Source organism: Physeter macrocephalus, chromosome 21, assembly GCF_002837175.3.
Source record: "Physeter macrocephalus isolate SW-GA chromosome 21, ASM283717v5, whole genome shotgun sequence".
Taxonomy (NCBI): Eukaryota; Metazoa; Chordata; class Mammalia; order Artiodactyla; family Physeteridae; genus Physeter; species Physeter macrocephalus.
The window spans coordinates 51,843,921-51,867,044 of NC_041234.1; the positions used below are offsets into that span (position 1 = coordinate 51,843,921).

At 36.8% G+C, this 23,124-nt stretch overlaps 1 protein-coding gene and 2 pseudogenes across 2 annotated transcripts in view; all 3 read right to left on the reverse strand.

Annotated features, from left to right (window-relative positions):
- Positions 1-1,028: 1,028 nt before the first annotated feature.
- LOC129391703 (uncharacterized) lies at positions 1,029-4,075 on the reverse strand (annotated as a pseudogene).
- Positions 1,600-2,574, reverse strand: LOC102974551 (regulator of microtubule dynamics protein 1-like; annotated as a pseudogene).
- An 861-nt stretch (positions 4,076-4,936) lies between the features above and the next one.
- The window catches only part of LOC102975110 (iron-sulfur clusters transporter ABCB7, mitochondrial), a 189,365-nt gene continuing 171,177 nt past the window's right edge, over positions 4,937-23,124 (reverse strand). Inside the window, exons 14-16 of one of the 2 annotated variants that reach the window (XM_024129494.2) lie at positions 21,926-22,029; positions 12,078-12,185; positions 4,938-5,405 (exon numbers count right to left, since the gene is read on the reverse strand). In XM_024129494.2, the coding sequence (XP_023985262.1) occupies positions 5,190-5,405; positions 12,078-12,185; positions 21,926-22,029 (428 nt within the window). In that variant the 3' untranslated portion in view covers positions 4,938-5,189. Of the gene's footprint in view, positions 5,406-12,077; positions 12,186-21,925; positions 22,030-23,124 lie in introns of both variants that reach the window. The other variant, XM_055081690.1, reaches the window with a different exon arrangement.

Sequence of the window (23,124 nt, forward strand, 5' to 3'; positions counted from 1 at the left end):
CAATTTGCTAGTGTATCTCCTGGGTAGTGTGATGCTTAATAAACAGGAGTGAGGGGCAGAGGATTTGGATAAACTAGAAGCAGGGTGATTTTTAGTCAGAACTGTAAACTTGAGTTGGCCCCCACACTGCTGGGGAATGTGGAATATTTCAGCTGTGAGATGTTAACTGAGAAAGCAGAAATCTAACAAAGCCAAACTGTGCAGCCCTGTCTACAAAATACTCCATATCCAGTTTAAGCAGGAGTTTCCTGGTCTTTTATTAACTTGGTCCTGAAGAAGGAATTAAAATTCCAGATAAGTAAATCTCCAATTTGCCAGTCCCTGGAGTACAGAGGAGATGAAGTTAGGCCAATTACTTTTTCATCCTTACTTTGCTGTCAGAGAGGGCTATTCTGCCCAATATTTGTTTACGGAAAGTCTTACTCAACTATTGATGGCTAGCAGTCTTTTTGATATGGCTTCTCTGAATAGGACTGAATTCTACAACATTCATTCCTGCTGAGCGGATGGCCTCATATCAGAGCAGATAAGCATGGGTCATTCTTGGAATAAGACATCAGCTCCTCAGAGAACAACTTTAGAGTGAAAGAAGCATAGAGAAGAGCATATCAAGGATCTATCCAGAAAACATTTGGGTAATTATTATGACTCTTTCCCAAGCATTCTCATGCTGACTGCTCAGAGGATGTTTGTTCTGCATGGTGGAGTGTGGAAAAGAGCCAGGATGATTAGGTTAACCTCTGTGTGGTTTATGACTTCCCACAGTAACCCCACCCCCACCCCCCTTTTTTGCTCTGGATGGAAAATCCCCACCCATTTTAATGTGATGGTCCCTGGCCTCCTATTGTGTGACCAACGGTGTATATCCTTCAACCTTTTAAACTGACCCATGACTAGACGTCGGAATCTGTGTTTTAAAAGTGTGGGGTTGTCTATTCTCCCAGGAACCAAATGCCCTGTCTTTAGAGTATGCTCAATATGAAATACCCTGCCTACCTCAGGAGTAAATGCAATTTAAGGATAAAAATAGAGCTGAAAAACCTGATGCTATTTGAAAAAAGGAAGGAACAGATTTAACTCATGCTCAAAGCTTCTCTGATACAAAATATTTGGTCATGTATTCATAATTTGCTTGACATTTCCAGCAAAGCAAAGAGACAATAACAGAAGAAACTTCTTACAAGAGAAGAGAAAGACACGAAGCTCTGGAGATTTTGTTGGAAAAAAACTCTTCTGTTTTGGTTCTATACAGTTTAGTTCGTTTAGTGTCTGATCCAGTGTCTGATGTAAGCCCACGTTCTCTTCTTTGGCCTGGGCAAGTTTTTCTTCCAGCTCATCAATTGTCTTTTCCAGTTTTGCAACTGTTCTCTCTGCAAATTCGGCACGAGTCTCAGCCTCTTTCAGTTTGTCAGATAGAAGTTTAATTTCTTCTTCATGTTCATCCTCCTTTTCAGATGCAGCCTCTGGCAACTTCAAGTTGTTAGTGACACTGAGTTCTTCCAGGTCACCACATTTTGTTTTATTTTAATTAATTAATTAAATGGTTAATGTATTTATTATCTTTATAATTTGATGAAAAGGCACCTGCTTCTTACATATTTCATTGAAAAATTCTCAGTTCTTGTCACTGAAACATGTAAGCAACTGAGCAGCCTCTGTGTTTGTTTATCCTCCTCTGTGTGCGCTGGATAGTCCTTGGCTTTTGTTAGCCAGAAAGCAGCAAGCTTTTTGTTGTGTAGCTTCAAATATGTCTTTCCTAGAAGAAGCAAGTTTTTGCTGTAGAAGTTTGGATCCACTTGCTCTGCCCTGTGAAAGTAGCCTAAGCCCTCCTCGTAGGTGGAACTAGGAGGAGTTGCAAACAGCATTTTAGCAATTCTTCTTTGATACCAAGGCATTTCAGCAAATGTGTAACACCAAATACCCATAAGGTGAATTGAGGTAGCATCTTTACAGTTGAGTTCAACTGCTTTCTCAAAATGCTCCTTGATCATGTAGGCATTTGCAATTTTAGCCTTGATTCCTTCATAATCTCCAACATCGCTAATACAGATTGCATACCACTTATGAGCTGCAAAACTTGATTCATTTTTTTCTAGTGCCCTTTTTGCATACTCTAGGGCTTCATACACCAAGAGCTTATTCTCCTCTTCTGAGGTTCCACTGAGTTGAGCTATAACACGTGATGCCCATGCCAAATGCCACAGTAACTCTGCATCTTCACTTTCCTTGTACTGTAATAGCAACTGGTAAAGTTTTCGTTTCTTCACTTTCATATAGATAGGCTGCTTGTTCAAGGATTTCTTCAACTCTGAAGACTTTGGCTGCGGCATGAACCACAGCAGCCTGGGAAATGACTTGATAAGTTTCAAAACCCAAATAAGACAAGGCAGAGAAAAGACTTCTTTTGAAAGCTCCTGGGTTTCCCATCACCTCAGCGCTGTGGAGTTGCCAAAGAACGCACTGCTCACAGCTGCCAGCAGCACCCATCGGGAGCCGAGGTCCCGGGGCAGTGCTACGTCCCAAAGGAAGGGAGCGCCAGAATTGCAAGGCTAGCGCCATGATCTGCAGCTTGCAGGCCTGACCCCTCACCCCTTTGGCTGATAAGAAGCAGGACGGAGTGAAAGGCGCCCCAATCTTTCCACAGAGAGCAGCGTCTGCTGGCTTCCGGCCCCACTCCTCTTCTCCACAGCTTCAGGTCACCACATTTTAGTTCAGACACCTTGGCACACTCCTCCACCCTCTCCAGCTCACCCTCCAGGATGACCAACTTACGAGCTACCTCCTCGTATTTGTGGTCAGCCTCCTCAGCAATGTCCTTGGTCTCTTTGAGCTGCATCTCCTGAATCTCCATCTTCCCCTCATCTTTGTTGCCCAGTTTTCTATCACCTTCATTCCTCTTTTGCTCTCATTTGCAGCCTTTTCTGCCTCCTCCAGCTTGCACAGGGCTGTGGCCAGTTGTTCCTGAGCCCTGTCCAACTCCTCCTCAATGAGTTGGATGTGTCAACTGAGAGCTGCCACATCACCTTCAGTTTCTCTCACCACTCGCGCTCGCCATCCAGCTCCCACACTGTAGGCCCTGCACACGGTCCTCTGCCTCGTCCGCCTGCTGCTGCAGGGCCTGGTTCTTGTGTTTCACTGCCTCCAGGGAGTTGAGGCTAGCCGTGGCGTGGAGGTGCATGCAGCGAGCGGTGGGCAGTGTCGGGTGCTCGTCTCGGCTCCAGCGAGAGCTGCAGCAGCTGCACCCCAGCCCCCAACCCTTTGCCTACATCAGGTCCTATCCTTTGACTATATGTTTCCCATATCACAAAATCACTTACTTTGAATACCACTATTCACATTCAAAATGAATATTACTAATGATTACTTCAATCTTACCTGTTTGATTATGCAACTAAGCTAAATATTTTCCATCAGCAACATTGGAAATGTATAGAAGGAATTAACAGAAGCAAAATTTCTATCTAACCACATTTCTAGTAATGCAGGTGGGTTATTCCAAGGACTTTTTGTTGTTGTTGTTCCTCAGAAAAGCAATCACGTCTATGGCTTCAGAGTAAGAAATGTCCAAAACCCCCCATTTTGCATCTGATTACGCATCTCAGTGTTAACTCCAACTCCAAAAGCAAGATCCTGCACCACTTACTGTGCTTTCAAAGACTAACCATAATATACTGGCTTCAAGCTACTTATTAAATCACCTTTATATAACAAAACTGCAGACCCAATAAGTTTAGATAAGTTTAGATATCTACCTACTAATGACAACACAAATCAGAAAAAAAATTAATCTCACCCATACCAAATTATCACTTAAAAGACAATAAAACCATAGACAAATAAATACTTTAAGACCTTTTCTGAGAAATAAAGCCTCATTATATAGCTATGTGGCTGTTCATGATACACAAGTTTTTCAAGCTGAATGATTACTACCAAACAAATTAAAGCAAATTCAAGTTGGAAAGGGAGAGGAGCTTTCTAAGTGAATATATACCAAGATTTTATTCATTATTTCTTGATTATCTTGTTTGGGCTCCTCCTTGTTATTTCAAGCTTAAAGGAACTCATTAAACTACTGAAAAAGTAAGGGAAGGCCTGGTAATAAAGTAATTCTGAAGTGTCAACACAGATTAGAGTCCTGATCATCTAAATATATGTGTAATCCTCTCCTATTTGCCTAAAGGTCATTAATAATTTTTAAGTAGATGTTGCTTTATACCCATGTACACTCATGCATGCGTGCACACATCCCAGTTGGTTGTTTCTTTGTATAACTTCAGATAGCAAAAGCAGTGCATTTAAGATGGAAATAGAAAAGGCAATTAACTTCCTAAGCTTTTTAGATCACTCCCAGTATGGTAACTCTCAAATTACATCAGGGTTTATGAGTCTTTAAAAAGAAATGTATAAATTTTGGTCCAAAACAAAAGCAACACCTCATTTGGTGGAAAAATAAAATTCCCACCGCTAGATGACAGTTACAATGCTGGTTAATAATGAAGAACATTCTACATACCAACATTTTTCCTCTTAAAGGTATATAGTGGCAAATAATTTTTAAAATGTAAGTATAGTTACCTATCATTGAAGTATTTCAATGGGGGAAGGGGAGGAGAAACAATGAACCTACACTCTCTTCTTTAATTTTTAAAAAAATTTTTAAGAAACAGACACTTTCTATCTAAATTGTCAGCATAAAGGAAGTTTGAAAAACTACAAAAAATTTGGAAACCAATCTGATTCATCTGGTTCTGGGTAACAAATGGCTATCAGGCCTCAAAAATGGAAATGGGGTAGTCAAATAGTAACAAAAATTATGCTTTGACCACAACTAAGGCAGTAACAAGAAAATAATTTGGGGATAAATATAAATATCACATTAAATAGATTGTGAAAGATGTAAAATTCAATTCCTGTTCCAAATAAATCTTATCTGAAAGAAGGATTATAGAAAATGGGAATGTATGATTTTTTTTAATAAAACAATTCTGCTTCAGTGCAAATGTGTAGTCAGTCAAGAAAAAAAAGAAAGAAAGGAAGGAGGGAGGAAGGAAGAGAGGAGAGAAAGAAGGAAGGAAGGAAGGGAGGGAGGGAGAAAAAAGAAAAGAGAAGAAAAGAAAAGAAAAGAAGAGAAAAGAAAAGAAGAGAAAAGAAAAGAGAAGAAAAGAAAACAAAAGGTTTCATGTGACTTAGCAGGAACAGTTTCCACAGCCTTTCACACTGTTGACAATTTCTTCTTGTAGTTTCATCCTTTCCTCCTCTTTGGACACATTTTCTTTCTTTGCATCCCATTTGGGGTTATCATGGTTCTGCACATGGCTGCTCTGTGTATGCCACATTTCTGAATAGATACTGCCAGGGTTAGCAAGCAAACTATGGTGGGTACCACGTTCAGCTACCTTACCCTAATAAGCAAAAACAAGAGAAACATAGAGAAAGTCATATAACTAGCATAATAATTGAAATACATAATACTTTCTAAGCAAGAATTTTGAAAGATTTGCATTCATTAAAATACCTTTCCCAATTCTTCATTATAGTACAAATGGGAAAAACTGAGGTAGGAATGCCTTCTTTACTGTTGAGCTATCAGTCCAGCGAACAAACAAAAAGCTATGAAATTCCATATACCATATACCATTTCACTTAAAGGAAATAAAATTTGAATGTTTCATGTTTCATTTTGAAGAGCAGAAAAGGAAGGTGAAGATTTTCTAAAGGTGGTATTTTCTGTAATCAGTAAATCAAATTTAAATCAAATTTACATCAAAAGCACTGTTATTTATACAGAGATTTAAAGGATTTAAAAAAATATCCCAAAATCCTATGTGTACTTTGAAATAAAAAATATTTCCCCATGAAAAGTTTATTTCTTCCAGTAACTACTTTTCTTAACACTGGCTATTAAACTTAACATTGCATAGAATTGGTATTGATTCCTAACTCTTATCTACAATTAATTTGTCTCTGGACAGCTACTGCTAAACATGTTGGGAAACAAAAGTAATTTTGTCACTTTTACTGGTACTCCTGGTGAGAGGACCTTTACAAATATACCCTTAAGCAAAATAACTGAAATTTGTGTGTGCCCACTTCTGAGTGGTTAATTTAAGGCTTCTCCTTGATTGCTGGCTGGACAGTCTAGGAACTATTTTGCTCAGCTATTTGAACTCTGGATCCTGAATGTAGTCCTCAACTTTGGTATCTGTGGACCACTTCACTGGCACAGAAGTCCCCATGGTTACGTATTTTATATTTTTTTAATTTACCACTGTAAAAAACCAAACAAAATAAAAATCTCACTGCACAGACATAAAAAAACACATTTATGGTTACCAAAGGGGATGGGGAGGAGTGAAGAACAAATTAGGAGTATGGGATTAACCGATACAAACTACTACATATAAAATAAACAAAAAGGATTTACTGTAGAGCACAGGGAACTGTATTCAATCTTCTGTAATAACCTATAATGGAATATAATCTGAAAAAAAAAATTGAGTCGCTGACACAATATTGTACATTAACTACACTTCAATTAAAAAAATCCTCAATGAAAACTGCATCAAAAAGTATTAGAAAGAATAGAATTATTTTTGCAGAAAACCAATGAAATAAATCACAAAAAATTTATCCTGCTATTAAAACGTATATTATATTTTAAATTATTTTAATTTGTATTAAAGCATAAATGTACACAGCTTAAAAAGTCAACTAATAATTACAAAGTTTATAACAGAAAGTACAGTCCTTTGTCTCCTTCTCCACCCTTGAATATCTCATCTCCAAATCTGTAGCTATTTCTTCTGGCATTTACACACACATATACATATTAATGAGATTCAGCACTTTTAACTATTCCACATTCCCAATGCCTCACTCTTCATTCTCCTAATAACACTGGTTATATCATAAATGTTATTTAAGTTAATACACAATGTGTACTTTATTATGACTATAAGTATTATCTGTTGAGCCAAGTGAAGTACTAGGATTTTATATATATTTTCTCATAATTTTTTATTCTTCCTGGACATAGTAACTGCCTTGTTTTTTCATTTGCTCAGTTTTCTATGTCACTATTGGTAATTTTCTCTAAACTTTAAGCCTGTCTGAACAGTATTTTTCTCATAATCAACTATATTAGGTAATCTATTATTCAGTCCCCACCCTGCCTGGAGATATTTCTCTCACAGCTTTTAAGTTCTTTTCCTTATGCTCAATTCTGAAATTTTATGATAATTTGACTTTTATTTTTCTTTCCTCCATTTATTGTGGTGGGTTCTTGGTAGGCCCTTTCAATCTGGAAACTCATGCTCTGAAGTTCTGGACATTTGGGGGGTATTAGTCTTTAGTTATTTCCTTCCCCTTTTCCTATCCCCTCTTTCTAGAACAACCATTAGTCAAATGTTGGACCTCTTAGACTAATTCTCTTATTTTCTTATCTTTCCTCTATTTTCTCTTTTTTTGCTCTACTCTTTAGAGATTTTGACTTTATTTCAGCAATGACTTTTTTCATTTTCAAAATCTCTCATTCTCTAGTTGTTCATTTATTTACTTACTATCCCATTTTAAATTTGAAATGTTGCAAGAATGGTAAAAATGAATGCCTATATATGCTTCTCGTAGGTTAGCAACTGTTTATTTTTCCACATTTGCTTTCTCTCACTTCATCCTATCTCTAAATTTACACTACTTTTTGCTAAATCATTTAAGAATGAGTTGTGGACATCATTACATTTCTCCCCTAAATATTTCATTAGCATGTATCTCCTGAAAACAAGGACATTCTCCTACATGACTAGAATACAACAATATCACACCCAAGAAATTTATCTAATATATAGCTCATATTTAGATTTTACCAATTACCCCAATAATATCCTTTATATATATTTTTTCCATCCAGGATCCAAGCAGGATCAACACATTGACTTTATAAGTTTCCTACTCTGAGTGTGACAATGACATTTCTAAAATGTCCAGGCTTGTTTTTTAAAGAATGCCCTTCACGTTGTATTTGTCTAGTTGTTCCTGATTCTTAGATCCAGGCTAAACATTTTTGTTGCAATACAATATAGGTGATATGTCCTCAGTGTATCATATTACGAGGTACATGATGTCATTTTGCTCCACAATTAATGATTTCAGTTTGATCACTTGGTTAAGGTAGTGTCTACCAGATTTCTCTATTTTAAAGGTACTTTTTCTCTTTGTAATCAATAATTAATCTATGGGTTATGCTTTCAAACTGTGTGAATATTCTATTCCCCAGTAGTTTTTCATCATATGGTTTTAGCAAACAATGATCCTTATGTGAATCATTTATTACAATGGTGGTTGCAAAGTATGATTCTGTAAACTTATCATTCCTTGTATGTGTTAGCTTTTTTCAAGTTATAATTAACATACATTAGTTTCAGGTGTACAACAGTGATTCAGTATTTTTATACATTATGAAATGATTACCTCAGTTAAGTCCAGTTACCATCTGTCACCATACAAAGTTATGAAAATATTATTCACTATATTCCCTATGTGTACATTACATCCCCATGACTTAGTTTGCACTTCTTAGCACCCTTCACCTATTTCATCTGTCCCCGCTGCCGCCTCTGGCAACCACCAGTATGTTCTCTGCATTTATGAGTCTGTTTCTGTTTTGTTTGTTCATTTGCTCTGTTTTGTAGATTTCACATATAAGTAAAATCATACGGTATTTTTTTTTTTTTTTTTGTGGTACGCAGGCCTCTCACTGCTGTGGCCTCTCCCGTGCAGAGCACAGGCTCCAGATGCACAGGCTCAGCGGCCATGGCTCACGAGCCCAACTGCTCCGCGGCATGTGGGATCTTCCCAGACCGGGGCATGAACCTGTGTCCCCTGCATCGGCAGGCGGACTCTGAACCACTGTGCCACCAGGGAAGCCCACGGTATTTGTTTTTCTCTGACTTATTTCACTTAGCATAATGCCCTCCAGGTCCATTAACATTGCTGTAAATGGCAAGATTTTATTTTTAAAAAAGAGCTTTCTCTAAGTACAATTATGGAATTATACATTAGTTTTTTATTCAATGTGTTGCAATTCATTAGTATCATTATTTTTTTTTTTGACATTCAAATCATCCCACACTTGGCCAGTGGGAACCCATTCAAAATGGTTTCTGTGTCCTTGTGATATGCCTTAATTTCCCTGCTCCAAATATGGAATCAGTCATTTCTCCAAGGAGTCTTGGTTCCTTTTAGTGAGGAACAGTATTTAATGTCCAAGATCTAGGTGCTAGTTACACTCATTACTACTGGAATTTCATTGCTTCTAGGCCTTTTCACTGAACAGAGTTAGGAACATTTTTTTAAATCATGAACTGATACTGACAATTCTGTTCCAATATAACATCACAAGGCTCCTCCTCTTCTTTTCCCATTCCATATATGTATCTTTCTTCTCCCAAGTAAGATCTCTATTTCCCAACATCAATATATTTACTCACATGCTCAGTCTCACAGTATACACAAAATACTTTCAAAACAGCTACTCTCATGTTACTACCAAAAGCAAACTTACTAAGTTCAAGTCTGAGTTATTTTTATCCTTATAATATATTCTACTAAGGCTAAATAATCAGAGTAATGTGTTCAAAAGTTATTTGGGTTAATTCTGCATGCTATTTTTCTTCTACATAGTTATGTTATTAATTCGTTATATACCTAGTTTTACTTCTTTCTGTTTTATTCAATTCCTGTTTCTGCCCCATCATTGTTGATTTTTAAATATATAAAAACATTAGCATGGCTCAAAAGTAAAAATAATACAAAAAAGTATAATCAGCGAAGTCTTACTCCCTCCCCTTTGTCTTCTACCCCTTTTTGTCTCCATCCTGCAGGTAAACAATGTCTTTAGTTTCTTGTTTATCCTCCCAGGGTTTCTTTTTGCAGAAACAAGTAAATATAAATATGTTTCCCCCACATCCTCCTTGCAAAAGGTAGCACACTATATACTCTTTTGCAGCTTTCTTACTTTCACTTAACACTGTATCCTGGAACTCATGCAATATTAAGTCTTCTTTACTTTTTTTCTTAACAGCATTTGTCCTTATTTTAAAATGCTATGTTTTCCATGACCTCTGATGATATTAGTTATATTTTTAAGTTTTCTTATGCTCTCTGCATTGTCTACATTTTCTACTGAATTTTTTTCTGCTTGCTTTGGAGGCCTTCCTTTATTATCCACTGACACTTAAAAATACAGTATTAAAAAAAGCTGACTGGAAGCTCTATGTGCATGGGAGTGGGCTTCTCAGCTGTTGGGTTTCATTGTAGGATGATCACATGGGTATCTGGTCATTTTGTGGGGGTCCCCAAATATGAACATGTTTTTTATGGGGCTACTTTTGTTTCTTTAGAGAAGAATCCTCTAATTATCTGCTGGTGAGGGAAGGAGTGGTGACAATAGAAATAAATAACTGGTTGGCAAGGTTCTTGGAGCCAGTGGCACAGGAGGGTCTGTGGTCTTATTCTTCGGTATGTTTTGATTTCCAGTTAATCTCGCCTGTCTTTGTTAATGTGCTTGGTAATTTTCTGTGTCCAGAGCCTCTCTGACTCAATTTCCTGACAAGTAAACCTCCAGTCTCTTGCCAAGGCTGGGAATGGGTAATCATCAGGCTGCAAGAGGATGAGGGAGGGCCTTGGGAACTCTGTTATGCAGACTTAATATTAATACTACCAGACTGTTGACAGAACACATGAGGTCACATTAGTTTCACTAGAACATGAAAATCTCTGACCTTCATAATCAAGCAATTATAGAACCATCAAATTCAACATAAAGAGATTTTAGATACAAATGGTATGATCAATAGTTCCAATTATAATCCAAATCCCAAGTGGCAAAGTTATGATATAACTGTATAGATACTGTGAACCTCCTGGCATGAGGTAGGTAAGCACATGCTTGTTAAAGTACTTTAACATTTTATATTTACAAGAAAAGGCTCTATGTACATGACTGCATACAATTGGAAAGTTTAGTAAAAAGCACAAAAGAGCAGATTTTATTTCAGATACCTGAACATCAATGAGATAATAAAATATATTTACAAAATTTCCCATTTAAGACACTCTGGAACAAGCATACTGAAGAAAATCAGTTTATATTTTAGTGAATGTTAGCATTTTTGAACAAATGAACAAAAAGACCTAGGGTAGCAAGTGCACAGGTAACACATAAAAGAAATAATATATATATCACAGAACTGAATATCCCATTAGAAATTTTAGTGGCATGAAAAATTCTCTCTCAATATAGACAGTATAAGAGAACGCTTCTTCTCTCTTAACTCCCAGTACTCAGGCTTTCAAAATGATAAAAAATTGAAGGCTTATGTATTACAAGGGAGAAATAAGCATAGAAAACACTGTTAGAAACAATCAAGTACAAAGGGGGGTGGGAATAAGATATCCCTACAGAGAGGAGAAAAGAAAAACTATTACAATTTTCAAATCTACCAATCGCAATAGTGGTACTCCGATTTGTTCAGAACATTCAGACAGTATACTCTTATAGTAATTCCCTCAGAGAAATAAAGCAGGCTGTCCTTTTTCTTACTTTCCTCATGAGGAAAAAGATAAAATAAAAATGGCCATGCATGAAAATGAATTTATTTTATGGTAATTTTCTTTTAGACATCAAGGGTATGTGCAGGTATTAGAAAAATGAAAATATAAAATACAGTGAAGACAATGAGCAAAGATTCTGTACAGAGCAAAAATGAATAAAGAAAAATTATTTTAAATACATACCCTTTAAAACTGCTTCTACCATATTAGGATTTAATGCTTTCCTCATCTAACTTTGCTTTTAAAACTTTAATAGAGTGAGTTAATACAGCTTATTCATTTTGGGAAGTGGCATGCATTATTTCCTATCAAAAGGAGGTAAAAATGGAATCCTATCAGTATTCAATCTCACTCAAAGAACCCCACATTCTATAACTTTCTTTAGAAACAATATTTAAGTTGCTTGTGTTTGTAACCATTTCTAATGTTCTTCAAACACTAAACTTTAAAGTTCAACCTCTTACCTGGTCCAAGACAATGATCTCATCTGCATCAACAACTGTTGACAATCTGTGTGCAATGAAAATAGAAGTTCTGTGTTTGACTGCATCCCTCATGGCACCAAGAATAGTCTGCAAGTTTGGCAACAAGAACAGTAGGAGGAGAAAAAAAGATCTATCTATTAGGTAAATGTATATTAAAATACTCATGTATTTCTGAAAAGAATATATAAAATGATAGTTAATTTGGTATTATATAAACTTTATACCACTACCAAATATTTTACCTAATCTAATAATTACTAAGAAGAGAATAAAATCAATCAAAGAGGGAAGGTGAATATGACCATATTACTATGGAAAAAATTAGCTTTAAAATAGGCAATATTTCTTTAAATTATAAAGTTTGGGAGAAGGTAGATATTTTCTATACATAAAAACAAACAATAACAATGATGAATCCACTGATATCAGGAGCATAGCCAGATATGTTTATCTGGACAATGAGAGCAAAAACAAAATGAGGAGGGACTCAAGTGATAGGTTGTGGAAAAGTACAAAAAATATCAAGAAAGATAGGAACTCAAAGGGTACAGGAGCACTTGCTTTTCCTCAGTTCAAACACAGAGGATGGAAAGGGTGACAAGGACAATGATGAATGTTTAACTTGAGAAAACTTCTTTTTCAAAAGCAGTCTGACTTCTTAAGGCATTCTGGAAAATACATTTTTGTTTACTGCCTGTAAAATGTAAGGCAGCTGTATATATATTCACCTATACTTGGAAACCTGGGTCTAAGTATAGCTAGCTAGATGGAAACAGCAGTGTGGGGGATGGGGATATTCCCAATGGCTTCCCACAGGTATCTCTAACCACTGTATTTATTAAAGAAATAAAATTATCATGAATAGATGGCTACCCAGGAAAAGAAGACCTTATATTTTACTATGGCAGACTGAAAATCAAGCACAGGGTCAATTCTAAGAAAAACTGTGATGTCTGGGGAGGACTACTCTTTCCTACCCTCCAGAACTTAAACTCTCACATCCTACTGATGCTCTGGACCTTTTTAAAACGTTGATTAAAATTTACCAAATCTTCCGGTAACTCATTCCCTCAAGGGGGAGTGTTCTCTGCTAGCAATTAATGGGTTATGCTCTGTGAGCTAATAAAGATACGTGACTCAAAAAATGACTGTTGTTAGGACTCTGAAATTGTGATAAATGTGGATGACACATTTTTAGGTACAAAGTTCTTGTAAGCAGATTCCTACTATGCATATGAATGGAGTCTGGTGCAGCTTAAGGTTCCCTTTAAATATATCAATAACAAATCCTCAGATTAGCTCATGATGGTGGAGTAGAAGGACGTGAGCTCACCCCTTCTTATGTAAATATCAAAATCACAATCAATGGGTAAACAACCATTGACAAAAAAACACTGAAACCTACCAAAAAAGATACCCTACATCCAAAGGCAAAGAAGAAATAACAACAAGACTGTAGGAGGGGCACAATCACAATAAAATCAAATTCCATACCCGCCGGGTGCTTGACCCACAAGCTGGAAAACAGTTACACCACAGAAGTTCTCCTACAGGAGTGAAAGTCCTGAGCCCCACGTCAGGCTTCCCAGCCTGGAGGTCCAGCAACAGGAGGAGGAGCCCCAGAGAATCTGGCTTTGAAGGCCAGCAGGGTTTGATCACAGGAATTCCACAGGGCTGGGAAAAGCAGAAACTCCACTCCTGGAGGGCTGACACAAGATCGTGTGCACACCAGAACCCAGGGGAGAAAAGCAGTGACTTCATAAGAGACTGGGCCCGAACTACCTGTTAGTGATGGAGGGTCTCCTGCAGAGGTGTGGGGTGGCAGTGGCTCACTGTGGGGATAAGGACACTGGCAGCAGCAGATCTGTGGAGTACTCATTGGTGTGAGCCCTCCCGGAGGCTGCCATTAGCCCCACCCTACAGCCTGTAGGCACCAGTGCTGGAACACCTCAGGCCATGCAACCAACAGGGTGGGAACACATCTCCACCCATCAGCAGACAAGCGGCTAAAAATCTTCCTGAGCACAGCCCTACCTACCAGAGGGACAAGACCCAGCTCCACCCAGTAGGCAGGAACCAGCCCTTCCCATCAGGAAGCATGCACAAGCCCCTTAGACAGCCTCATCCACTAGAGGGCAGACAGCAGAAGCAAGAACTACAATCCAGCAGCCTATGGAATGGAAACTGCAATCACAGAAAATTAGACAAAATGAGATGGCAGAGGAATATGTCCCAGATGAAGGAAAAAGATAAAACCCCAGAAGAACAACTAAATGAAGTGGAGATAGGCAATCTACCAGAAAAAGAATTCAGAATAATGATAGCGAAGATGATTCAAGACCTTGGAACAAGAATGGAGGCAAGGATTGAGAAGATGCAAGAAATGTATAGCAAAGACCTAGAAGAACTAAAGAACAAACAAACAAGAGAGGACCAATACATTAATTGAAATGAAAAATACACTAGAAGGAATCAATAGCATAATAACTGAGGCAGAAGAATGGATAACTGACCTGGAAGACAGAATGTTGGAAATCACTGCCATGGAAAAGAATAAAGAAAAAAGAATGAAAAGAAATGAAGACAGTCTTAGAGACCTCTGGGACAACATTAAAAGCACCAACATTCATATTATAGGGGTCCCAGATGGAGAAGAGAGAAATGACCTGAGAAAGTATTTGAAGAGATAATTGCTGAAAACTTCCCTAACATGGGAAAGGAAACAGTCACTCAAGCCCAGGAAGTGCAGAGACCCCCAGGTAGGATAAACCCAAGGAGGAACACACCAAGACAAAATAGTACTCAACTTGATAAAATTAAAGATAAAGAAAAAATATTAAAGCAACAAGGGAAAAGCAACAAAAACATACATGGGAACTCCCATATCCCATAAGGTGATCAGCTGATTTCTCAACAGAAACTCTGTAGGCCAGAAGGGAGTGGTACAATATATTTAAAGCAATGAAAGGAAAAATCTACAAACAAGAATACTTTACCCATCAAGGATCACATTCAGATTTGATGGAGAATCTAAAGCTTTACAGACAAGTAAAGGCTAAGAGAATTCACCACCAGACCAGCCTTACAACAAATGCTAAAGATTCTTCTCTAAGCGGAAAAGAAAAGGCCACAACTAGAAACAGGAAAATTATGAATGGAAAAGCTCACTGGTAAAGGCAAACATACAGTAAAGGAAGGAAATCATCTGTACACAAATATGATACCAAAACCAGCAATTAGTGAGGAGACAACAAATGCAGGGTATTGAAAATGCATTTGAAATTAATAAAAGACCAGCAACTTAAAACAACCTTGCTTATATACAGACTACCATATCAAAACCTAATGGTAACCGCAAATAACATGGGAAAGGAAACAGTCACTCAAGCCCAGGAAGTGCAGAGACCCCCAGGTAGGATAAACCCAAGGAGGAACACACCAAGACAAAATAGTACTCAACTTGATAAAATTAAAGATAAAGAAAAAATATTAAAGCAACAAGGGAAAAGCAACAAAAACATACATGGGAACTCCCATATCCCATAAGGTGATCAGCTGATTTCTCAACAGAAACTCTGTAGGCCAGAAGGGAGTGGTACAATATATTTAAAGCAATGAAAGGAAAGATCTACAAACAAGAATACTTTACCCATCAAGGATCACATTCAGATTTGATGGAGAATCTAAAGCTTTACAGACAAGTAAAGGCTAAGAGAATTCACCACCAGACCAGCCTTACAACAAATGCTAAAGATTCTTCTCTAAGCGGAAAAGAAAAGGCCACAACTAGAAACAGGAAAATTATGAATGGAAAAGCTCACTGGTAAAGGCAAACATACAGTAAAGGAAGGAAATCATCTGTACACAAATATGATACCAAAACCAGCAATTAGTGAGGAGACAACAAATGCAGGGTATTGAAAATGCATTTGAAATTAATAAAAGACCAGCAACTTAAAACAACCTTGCTTATATACAGACTACCATATCAAAACCTAATGGTAACCGCAAACCACAAATCTATAATAGATACACACACACACACACAACACACACACACACACACACACACACACAAAAGGAATCCAAACACAACACTAAAGTTGGTCATCAATTAACGAGAACAAAAGAGGAAGGGAAGAAAAAAGACCTAAAGAAACAAATCCAAAACAATTAACAAAAGGGTAATAAGAACATACATATTGATAATTACCTTAAACGTAAATGGATTAAGTGTCCCAACCAAAAGACAGATTGGCTGAATGGATACAAAAACAAGACCCCTATATATGCTGTCTATAAGAGACCCACTTCAGATCTAGGGACACATACAGACTGAAAGTGAGGGGATGGAAAAAGGTATTCCATACAAATGGAAATCAAAAGAAAGCTGTAGTAGCAATACTCATATCAGACAAAGTAGACTTTAAAATGAAGACTGTTACAAGAGACAGGGAAGGACACTACATAATGATCAAGGGATTAATCCAAGAAAAAGATATAACAATTGTAAATATATATGCACCCAACATAGGAGCACCTCAATATATAAGGCAAATACTAACAGCCATGAAGGGAGAAATCGATAGTAACACAATAATGGGGGACTTTAACATACCATTTTCATCAGTGGACAGATCATCCAGACAGAAAATCAAGGAGACACAGGCCTTAAATGACACATTAGACTAGATGGACTTAATTGATACTTATAGAGAATTCCATCCAAAAGCAGCAGAATACACGTTTTTCTCATGTGCACATGGAACATTTTCCAGGATTGATCACATGCTGGGCCAAAAAGTGAGCCTCGGTAAATTTAAGAAAAATGAAATCATGTCAAGCATCTTTTCTGACTACATGCTATGAGATTAGAAATCAACTACAAGAAAAAAAAGGAAAAAATACAAACATGTAGAGGCTAGACAATATGCTACTAAACAACCAAAGGATCACTGAAGAAATCAAAGAGGAAATCAAAAAATACCGAGAAACAAATGAAAACAAAAGCCCAAAGATCCCAAACCTATGGGACACAGTAAAAGCAGTTCGAAGCAGGAAGTTTATAACAATACAATCTTACCTCAGGAAACAAGAAAAATCACAGATAACCTAAACTTATACCTAAAGCAACTAGAGAAAGAACAAACAAAACCCAAAGTTAACAAAAGAAAGAAGTCATAAAGAGCAAAAATAAATGAAATAGAAATGAAGGAAACAACAGAAAAGATCAATAAAACTAAAAGCAAAAAATACAAACACATGGAGGCTAACCAATACACTACTTAATAACCAAGATATCCCTGAGGAAATCAAAAAATACCTAGAAACAAATGACAATGAAAACACGAGGACCCTAAATCTATGGGACGCAGCAAAAGCAGTTCTAAGAGGGAAGTTTATAGCAATACAATCCTACCTCAAGAAAAAAGAATCATCTCAAATAAACAACGTTACCTTACACCTAAAGCAATTAGAGAAAGAAGAACATATAAACCCCGAAAGTTAGCAGAAGGAGAGAGATCATAAAGATGAGATCAGAAATAAATGAAAAAGAAATGAAGGAAACAACAGAAAAGATCAATAAAACTAAAAGCTGGTTCTTTGAAAAGATAAACAAAATTGACAAACCTTTAGCCAGACTCATTATGAAAAAACAGGAGAGGGCTGAAATCAATAAAATTAGAAATGAAAAAGGAGAAGTTACAATGGACACCACAGAAATCCAAAGGACCATAAGAGACTACTACAATCAACTATATGCCAATAAAATGTACAACCTGGAAGAAATGGACAATTCTTAGAAAGGTACAATCTCCCAAGACTAAACAAGGAAGAAATAGGAACTATAAACACACCAATCACCAGTACTGAAATTGAAAATGTGATTAAAAAACTCCCAACAAACAAAAGTCCAGGACCTGATGTCTTCATAGGCAAATGCTATCAAAAATTTAGAAAAGTTAACAACTATTCTTCTGAAACTATTCCAAAAAACAGCAGAGGAAGGAACACTCCCAAATGCTTTCTATGAGGCCACCATCACTGTTATACAAAAACCAGACAGACATACCACGAAAAAAGAAAATTACAGGTCAATATCACTAATGAACAGAGATGCAAAAATCCTCAACACAATACTATCAAACCAAATCCAACAATACATTAAAAGGATCATACACCATGATCAAGTGCGATTTACCCCAGGGATACAAGGATTTTTCAATATCTACAAATTAGTCAGTGTGATACACCACATCAACAAATTGAAGAATAAAAACCATATGATCATCTCAATAGATGCAGAAAAAGGTTTTGACAAAACTTAACACCCATTTATGGTAAAAACTCTCCAGAGGGCTTCCCTGGTGGCGCAGTGGTTGAGAGTCCGCCTGCCGATGTAGGGGACATGGGTTCATGCCCCGGTCCGGGAAGATCCCACATGCCACGGAGCGGCTAAGCCCGTGAGCCATGGCCGCTGAGCCTGCACGTCCGGAGCCTGTGCTCCACAATGGGAGAGGCCACAACAGTGAGAGGCCCGCATACCGCAAAAAATAAAAAAATAAAAAATAAATAAAAAACTCCAGAAAGTGGGCACAGAGGGAACCTACCTCAACATAATAAAGGCCATATATGACAAAACTACAGCTAACATCATACTCAATGGTGAAAAGCTGAAAGCATTTCCTTTAAGATCTGGAACAAGATAAGGATGTCCACTCTTGCCACTTTTATTCAACATAGTTTCGGAAGTCCTAGCCACAGCAATCAGAGAAGAAAAAGAAATAAAAGGAATCCAAATTGGAAAAGAAGAAGTAAAACTGTCACTGTTTGCAGATGACATGATACTATACATAGAAAATCCTAAAGATGCTACCAGAAAACTACTAGAGCTCATCAATGAATTTGGTAAAGTTGCAGGATACAAAATTAATACACAGAAATCTGTTGCATTTCTATACACCAACAATGAAAGATCAGAAAGAGAAATTAAAGAAACAATCCCATTTACCATCACATCAACAAGAATAAAATACCTAGGGATATACCTACCTAAGGGGGCAAAAGACCTGTACTCTGAAAACTATAAGATGCTAGTGAAAGAAATCAAAGATGACGCAGATGGAAAGATCTACCATGTTGGGACTTCTCTGTTGGTCCAGTGGGTAACACCCCATGCTCCCAATGCAGGGGGACTAGGTTTGACCTGTGGTCGGGAACTAGATCCTGCATGCCATAACTAAGTGTGTGCATGCCACACCTAAGAAGTCCGCATGCCACAACTAAAGATTCCACATGCTGTAACAAAGTTCCCACTTGCTGCAACTAAGTCCTGGTGCAGCTTAACTAACTAACTAACTATTTTTTTAAAAAAAGATCTACCATGTTCTTGGATTGGAAGAATCAATATTGTCAAAATGACTATACTACCCAAGGTAATCTACAGCTTTGATGCAATGCCTATCTAATTATCAACGGCATTTTCACAGAACTAGAACAAAAAACCTTCAAATTTGTACAGTGCCACAAAAGACACTAAATAGCTACAGCAAACTTAATAAAGAAAAAAGGAGCTGAAGGAATCAAGGCTTCCTGACTTCAGACTATACTACAAAGCTACACTCATCAAAACAGTATGGTACTGGCACAAAAACAGAAATATAGACCAAAAGGATAGAAAGCACAGAAATAAACCCATGCACCTATGGCCAATTAATATACCACAAAGGAGGCAACACTATAAAATGGAGGAAATACAGTCTCTTCAATAAATGGTGCTAGGAAAACTGGACAGCTACATGTAAAAAAATGAAATTAGAACATTCTTTAATACCATACACAAAAATAAACTCAAAATGGATTAAAGACCTAAATGTAAGACCAGATACTGTAAAACTCTTAGAGGAGAACATAGGCAGAACACCCTTTGACATAAATCACAGCAATATCTTTTTCAATCTGCCTCACAGGGTAATGGAAATAAAAACAAAAATAAACAAGTGGGACCTAATAAAACTCAAAAGCTTTTGCACAGCAAAGGAAACCATAAACAAACTGAAAAGACAACCCACAGACTGGGAGAAAATATTTGCAAACAAGGTATTAGTCTCCAAAATTTACAAACAGCTCATGCAGCTCAATATAGAAAAAACCACCTAATCAAAAAATGGGCAGAGGACCTAAAGAGGCATTTCTCCAAAGACATACAGATGGCCAGGAGGCCCATGAAAAGATGCTCAACATCACTAATTATTAGAGAAGTGCAAGTCAAAACTACAATGAGATATCACCTCATACCAGTCAGAATGGCCATCATCAAAAAATCTGCAAACAGTAAATGCTAGATAGGGTGTGGAGAAAAGGGAACCCTCTTACACTGTTGGTGGGAATGTAAAATAGTATGGCCACTATGGAGAACAGTATGGAGGTTCCTTAAAAAACTAAAAATAGAGCTACCCTATGATTCAGCAATCCCACTCTTGGGCATATATCCGGAAAAAAACATAATTTGAAAGGATACATGCACCCCACTGTTCACTGCTGCACTGTTTACAATAGCCAAGACATGAAAGCAACCTAAGTGTCCATCAGCAGATGAATGGATAAAGAAGATGTGGTATATATATCCAATGCAATATTACTCAGCCATTAAAAAGATTGAAATAATGCCATTTGCAGCAGCATGGATGGACCTGGAGATTATACTTCATACTAAGTGAAGTTAAGTCAGATGGAGAAAGACAAATATATGATATTGCTTATATGTGGAATCTAAAAAAATGATACAAATGAACTTATTTACAAGACAGAAATAGACTCACAGACTTAGAGAATGAACTTATGGTTATCATGGGGACAGCGTGGGGGGAGGGATAGATTGGGAGCTTGGGATTGAGATGTACACAGTGCTATATTTAAAATAAGATGACTTTTCATGAAAAATAAATAAAAATTTTCTAAATAAATATAACAAATCCTCATGCTAAACAACTGACTTAGAAATTAAGCTGTTTTAAACATATGGCAGATCAAATAATGTGCCCTGAAACTTAACTCCATATGCAAATATATGTCATATATGCTCTAAAGCTGAAATTAGGCCTATCCTTCAACAATAGGGTTTTACTATATATTCAAGTAAAACGTAGGTGAATGGAAACAACTGACAAATTACATCAGCCTATCTTCAGTTTTAGATTAAGGGGATTCATTCATGAAATTATGAGTGCTGTTATGACTTTGGTATTTAATACAAAGATGTTATGACGTTTAATGTAGTTGCTGGGTAGTACCATGACATCAGTGTCATAACATCTTGGTGCTTCACAATACTTGTTATGAAATGAATATAAACTGATACCAGAACCGCAGGCTGTGTATGCCTAATTTGCACCTTAGTGAGTTGCTCCAGGATAAGTGAAAGGCTTTCTGGTGTGTACCATGTCACAATCATTTATAAGACCTATTTTAATGAATGTTAAGTGGCAAAAAGCAGAAAGACTAAAACCTTCCTTTGTCAGCAGGTTAGTTGATTCCCACAGCTTTGCAAGATGAAAAGGTAACACAACAAGAGCATAACGTGTCACACAGTTTCAAAAAGAGATATATTTGCAAATGGACTTAACAGTGTGAAAATATAATGCGACCTGGCATTCTTACTATCAACACTTCCTACATTGGGGAAAAGGGCTAGGTATTTGGCTCTACAGAACCTTCTACTGAAGCTCATTCAAAATATGAAAGAATGTAGCTATTTTACTGAAACTTCCAAGGAAAAAAGTTAAGCAATTTGAATTAAAGAGTTTTATGTTTTCACCATCATTTACCTCTTCAGTAATTGAATCTAATGATGAAGTAGCTTCATCATAGAGAATGACTGGGGGGTCCTTCAAAATGGCTCTTGCAATTGCTACTCTTTGCTTTTCTCCTCCTAGTAAAGAAAATTTTTAGTTTAAGAGAGCATAACATACATATTTTATATTTCTAGTATTTCCATTAATTACAACCACCAAATAATACCTTCAACATTTATTTTTACTGATTACTGATCATTTTACTCAGTTATAAGAGTTTATGTTCATATATAATATCCTTTGACAAACTATATTCCCTGGAACATAAATATGATTCTGAATTCTGACTTCATGGAAGGCGAAAAGAACAAGGAGGGGAGGTGACAGCTTTGATTCCAGAATTACCTCCCTCACCAGAAATATGCTCATGACATATGTTACTTTATGTGTATTTTACATTACTTCCCAATGAACAGCAACCTCAGATAGAAAAATTTCAATATTAGAGAATCAACAAAGCCAAAACCAAATTCAATATCTGAAGCCTGAAAACTTGAAGACATGAAACTATGAATATCTAAATTTATTTCTTAACATAAAAAAGTAACATTCAGCCAGTATTCTTAAAGACTTTTTTTTTTTTGACAGAAAGCTGTTATTTTCACAGCACTCTTCAAAGTTAAGGCTGCAAACTAGGACCTCTTATTTCACCTTAGTTATTTGCTATAGGACTCTAGCATAGCAGAATTTTAAAACAGAAAGGAAACAGAAGCCCAGAAAGGTTAAGTAATTTGCTCAAGGTCACAGGCAAGTTCTAGCAAAATTTGCTAGAACCGACTAATTACCCCCGACTAATTCCCAGTCCTATGCTCTTTCTTTCACAATGTACAAACCCATAATTATTCTTAAATTTATTCTAGAGAAAATAAAGCCATCTTTCTTTCTCAACTGGGACTCCTGCAGGTCTAAGGCCATCAATCTTACATAAAACTATGGTTGGAAGTACAAATGATGGTGCTTTGCTGAATATGTCCCTTTTGGCTTCTTTTCTTGTTCATTATCCATTAATTTATCAATGTCTGAAAAAACCTGTACTTTTTTTAGCATCAGTAACCTCTTCAGAAAACAAGCTCTACCTGTTGATTATCTGGTACACAAGGATTATTTCACTTTTATCTGTTCTTCAATTATTATCTTCAACCTGTAAGAGGGGCTCCTTATGTCTAATATTA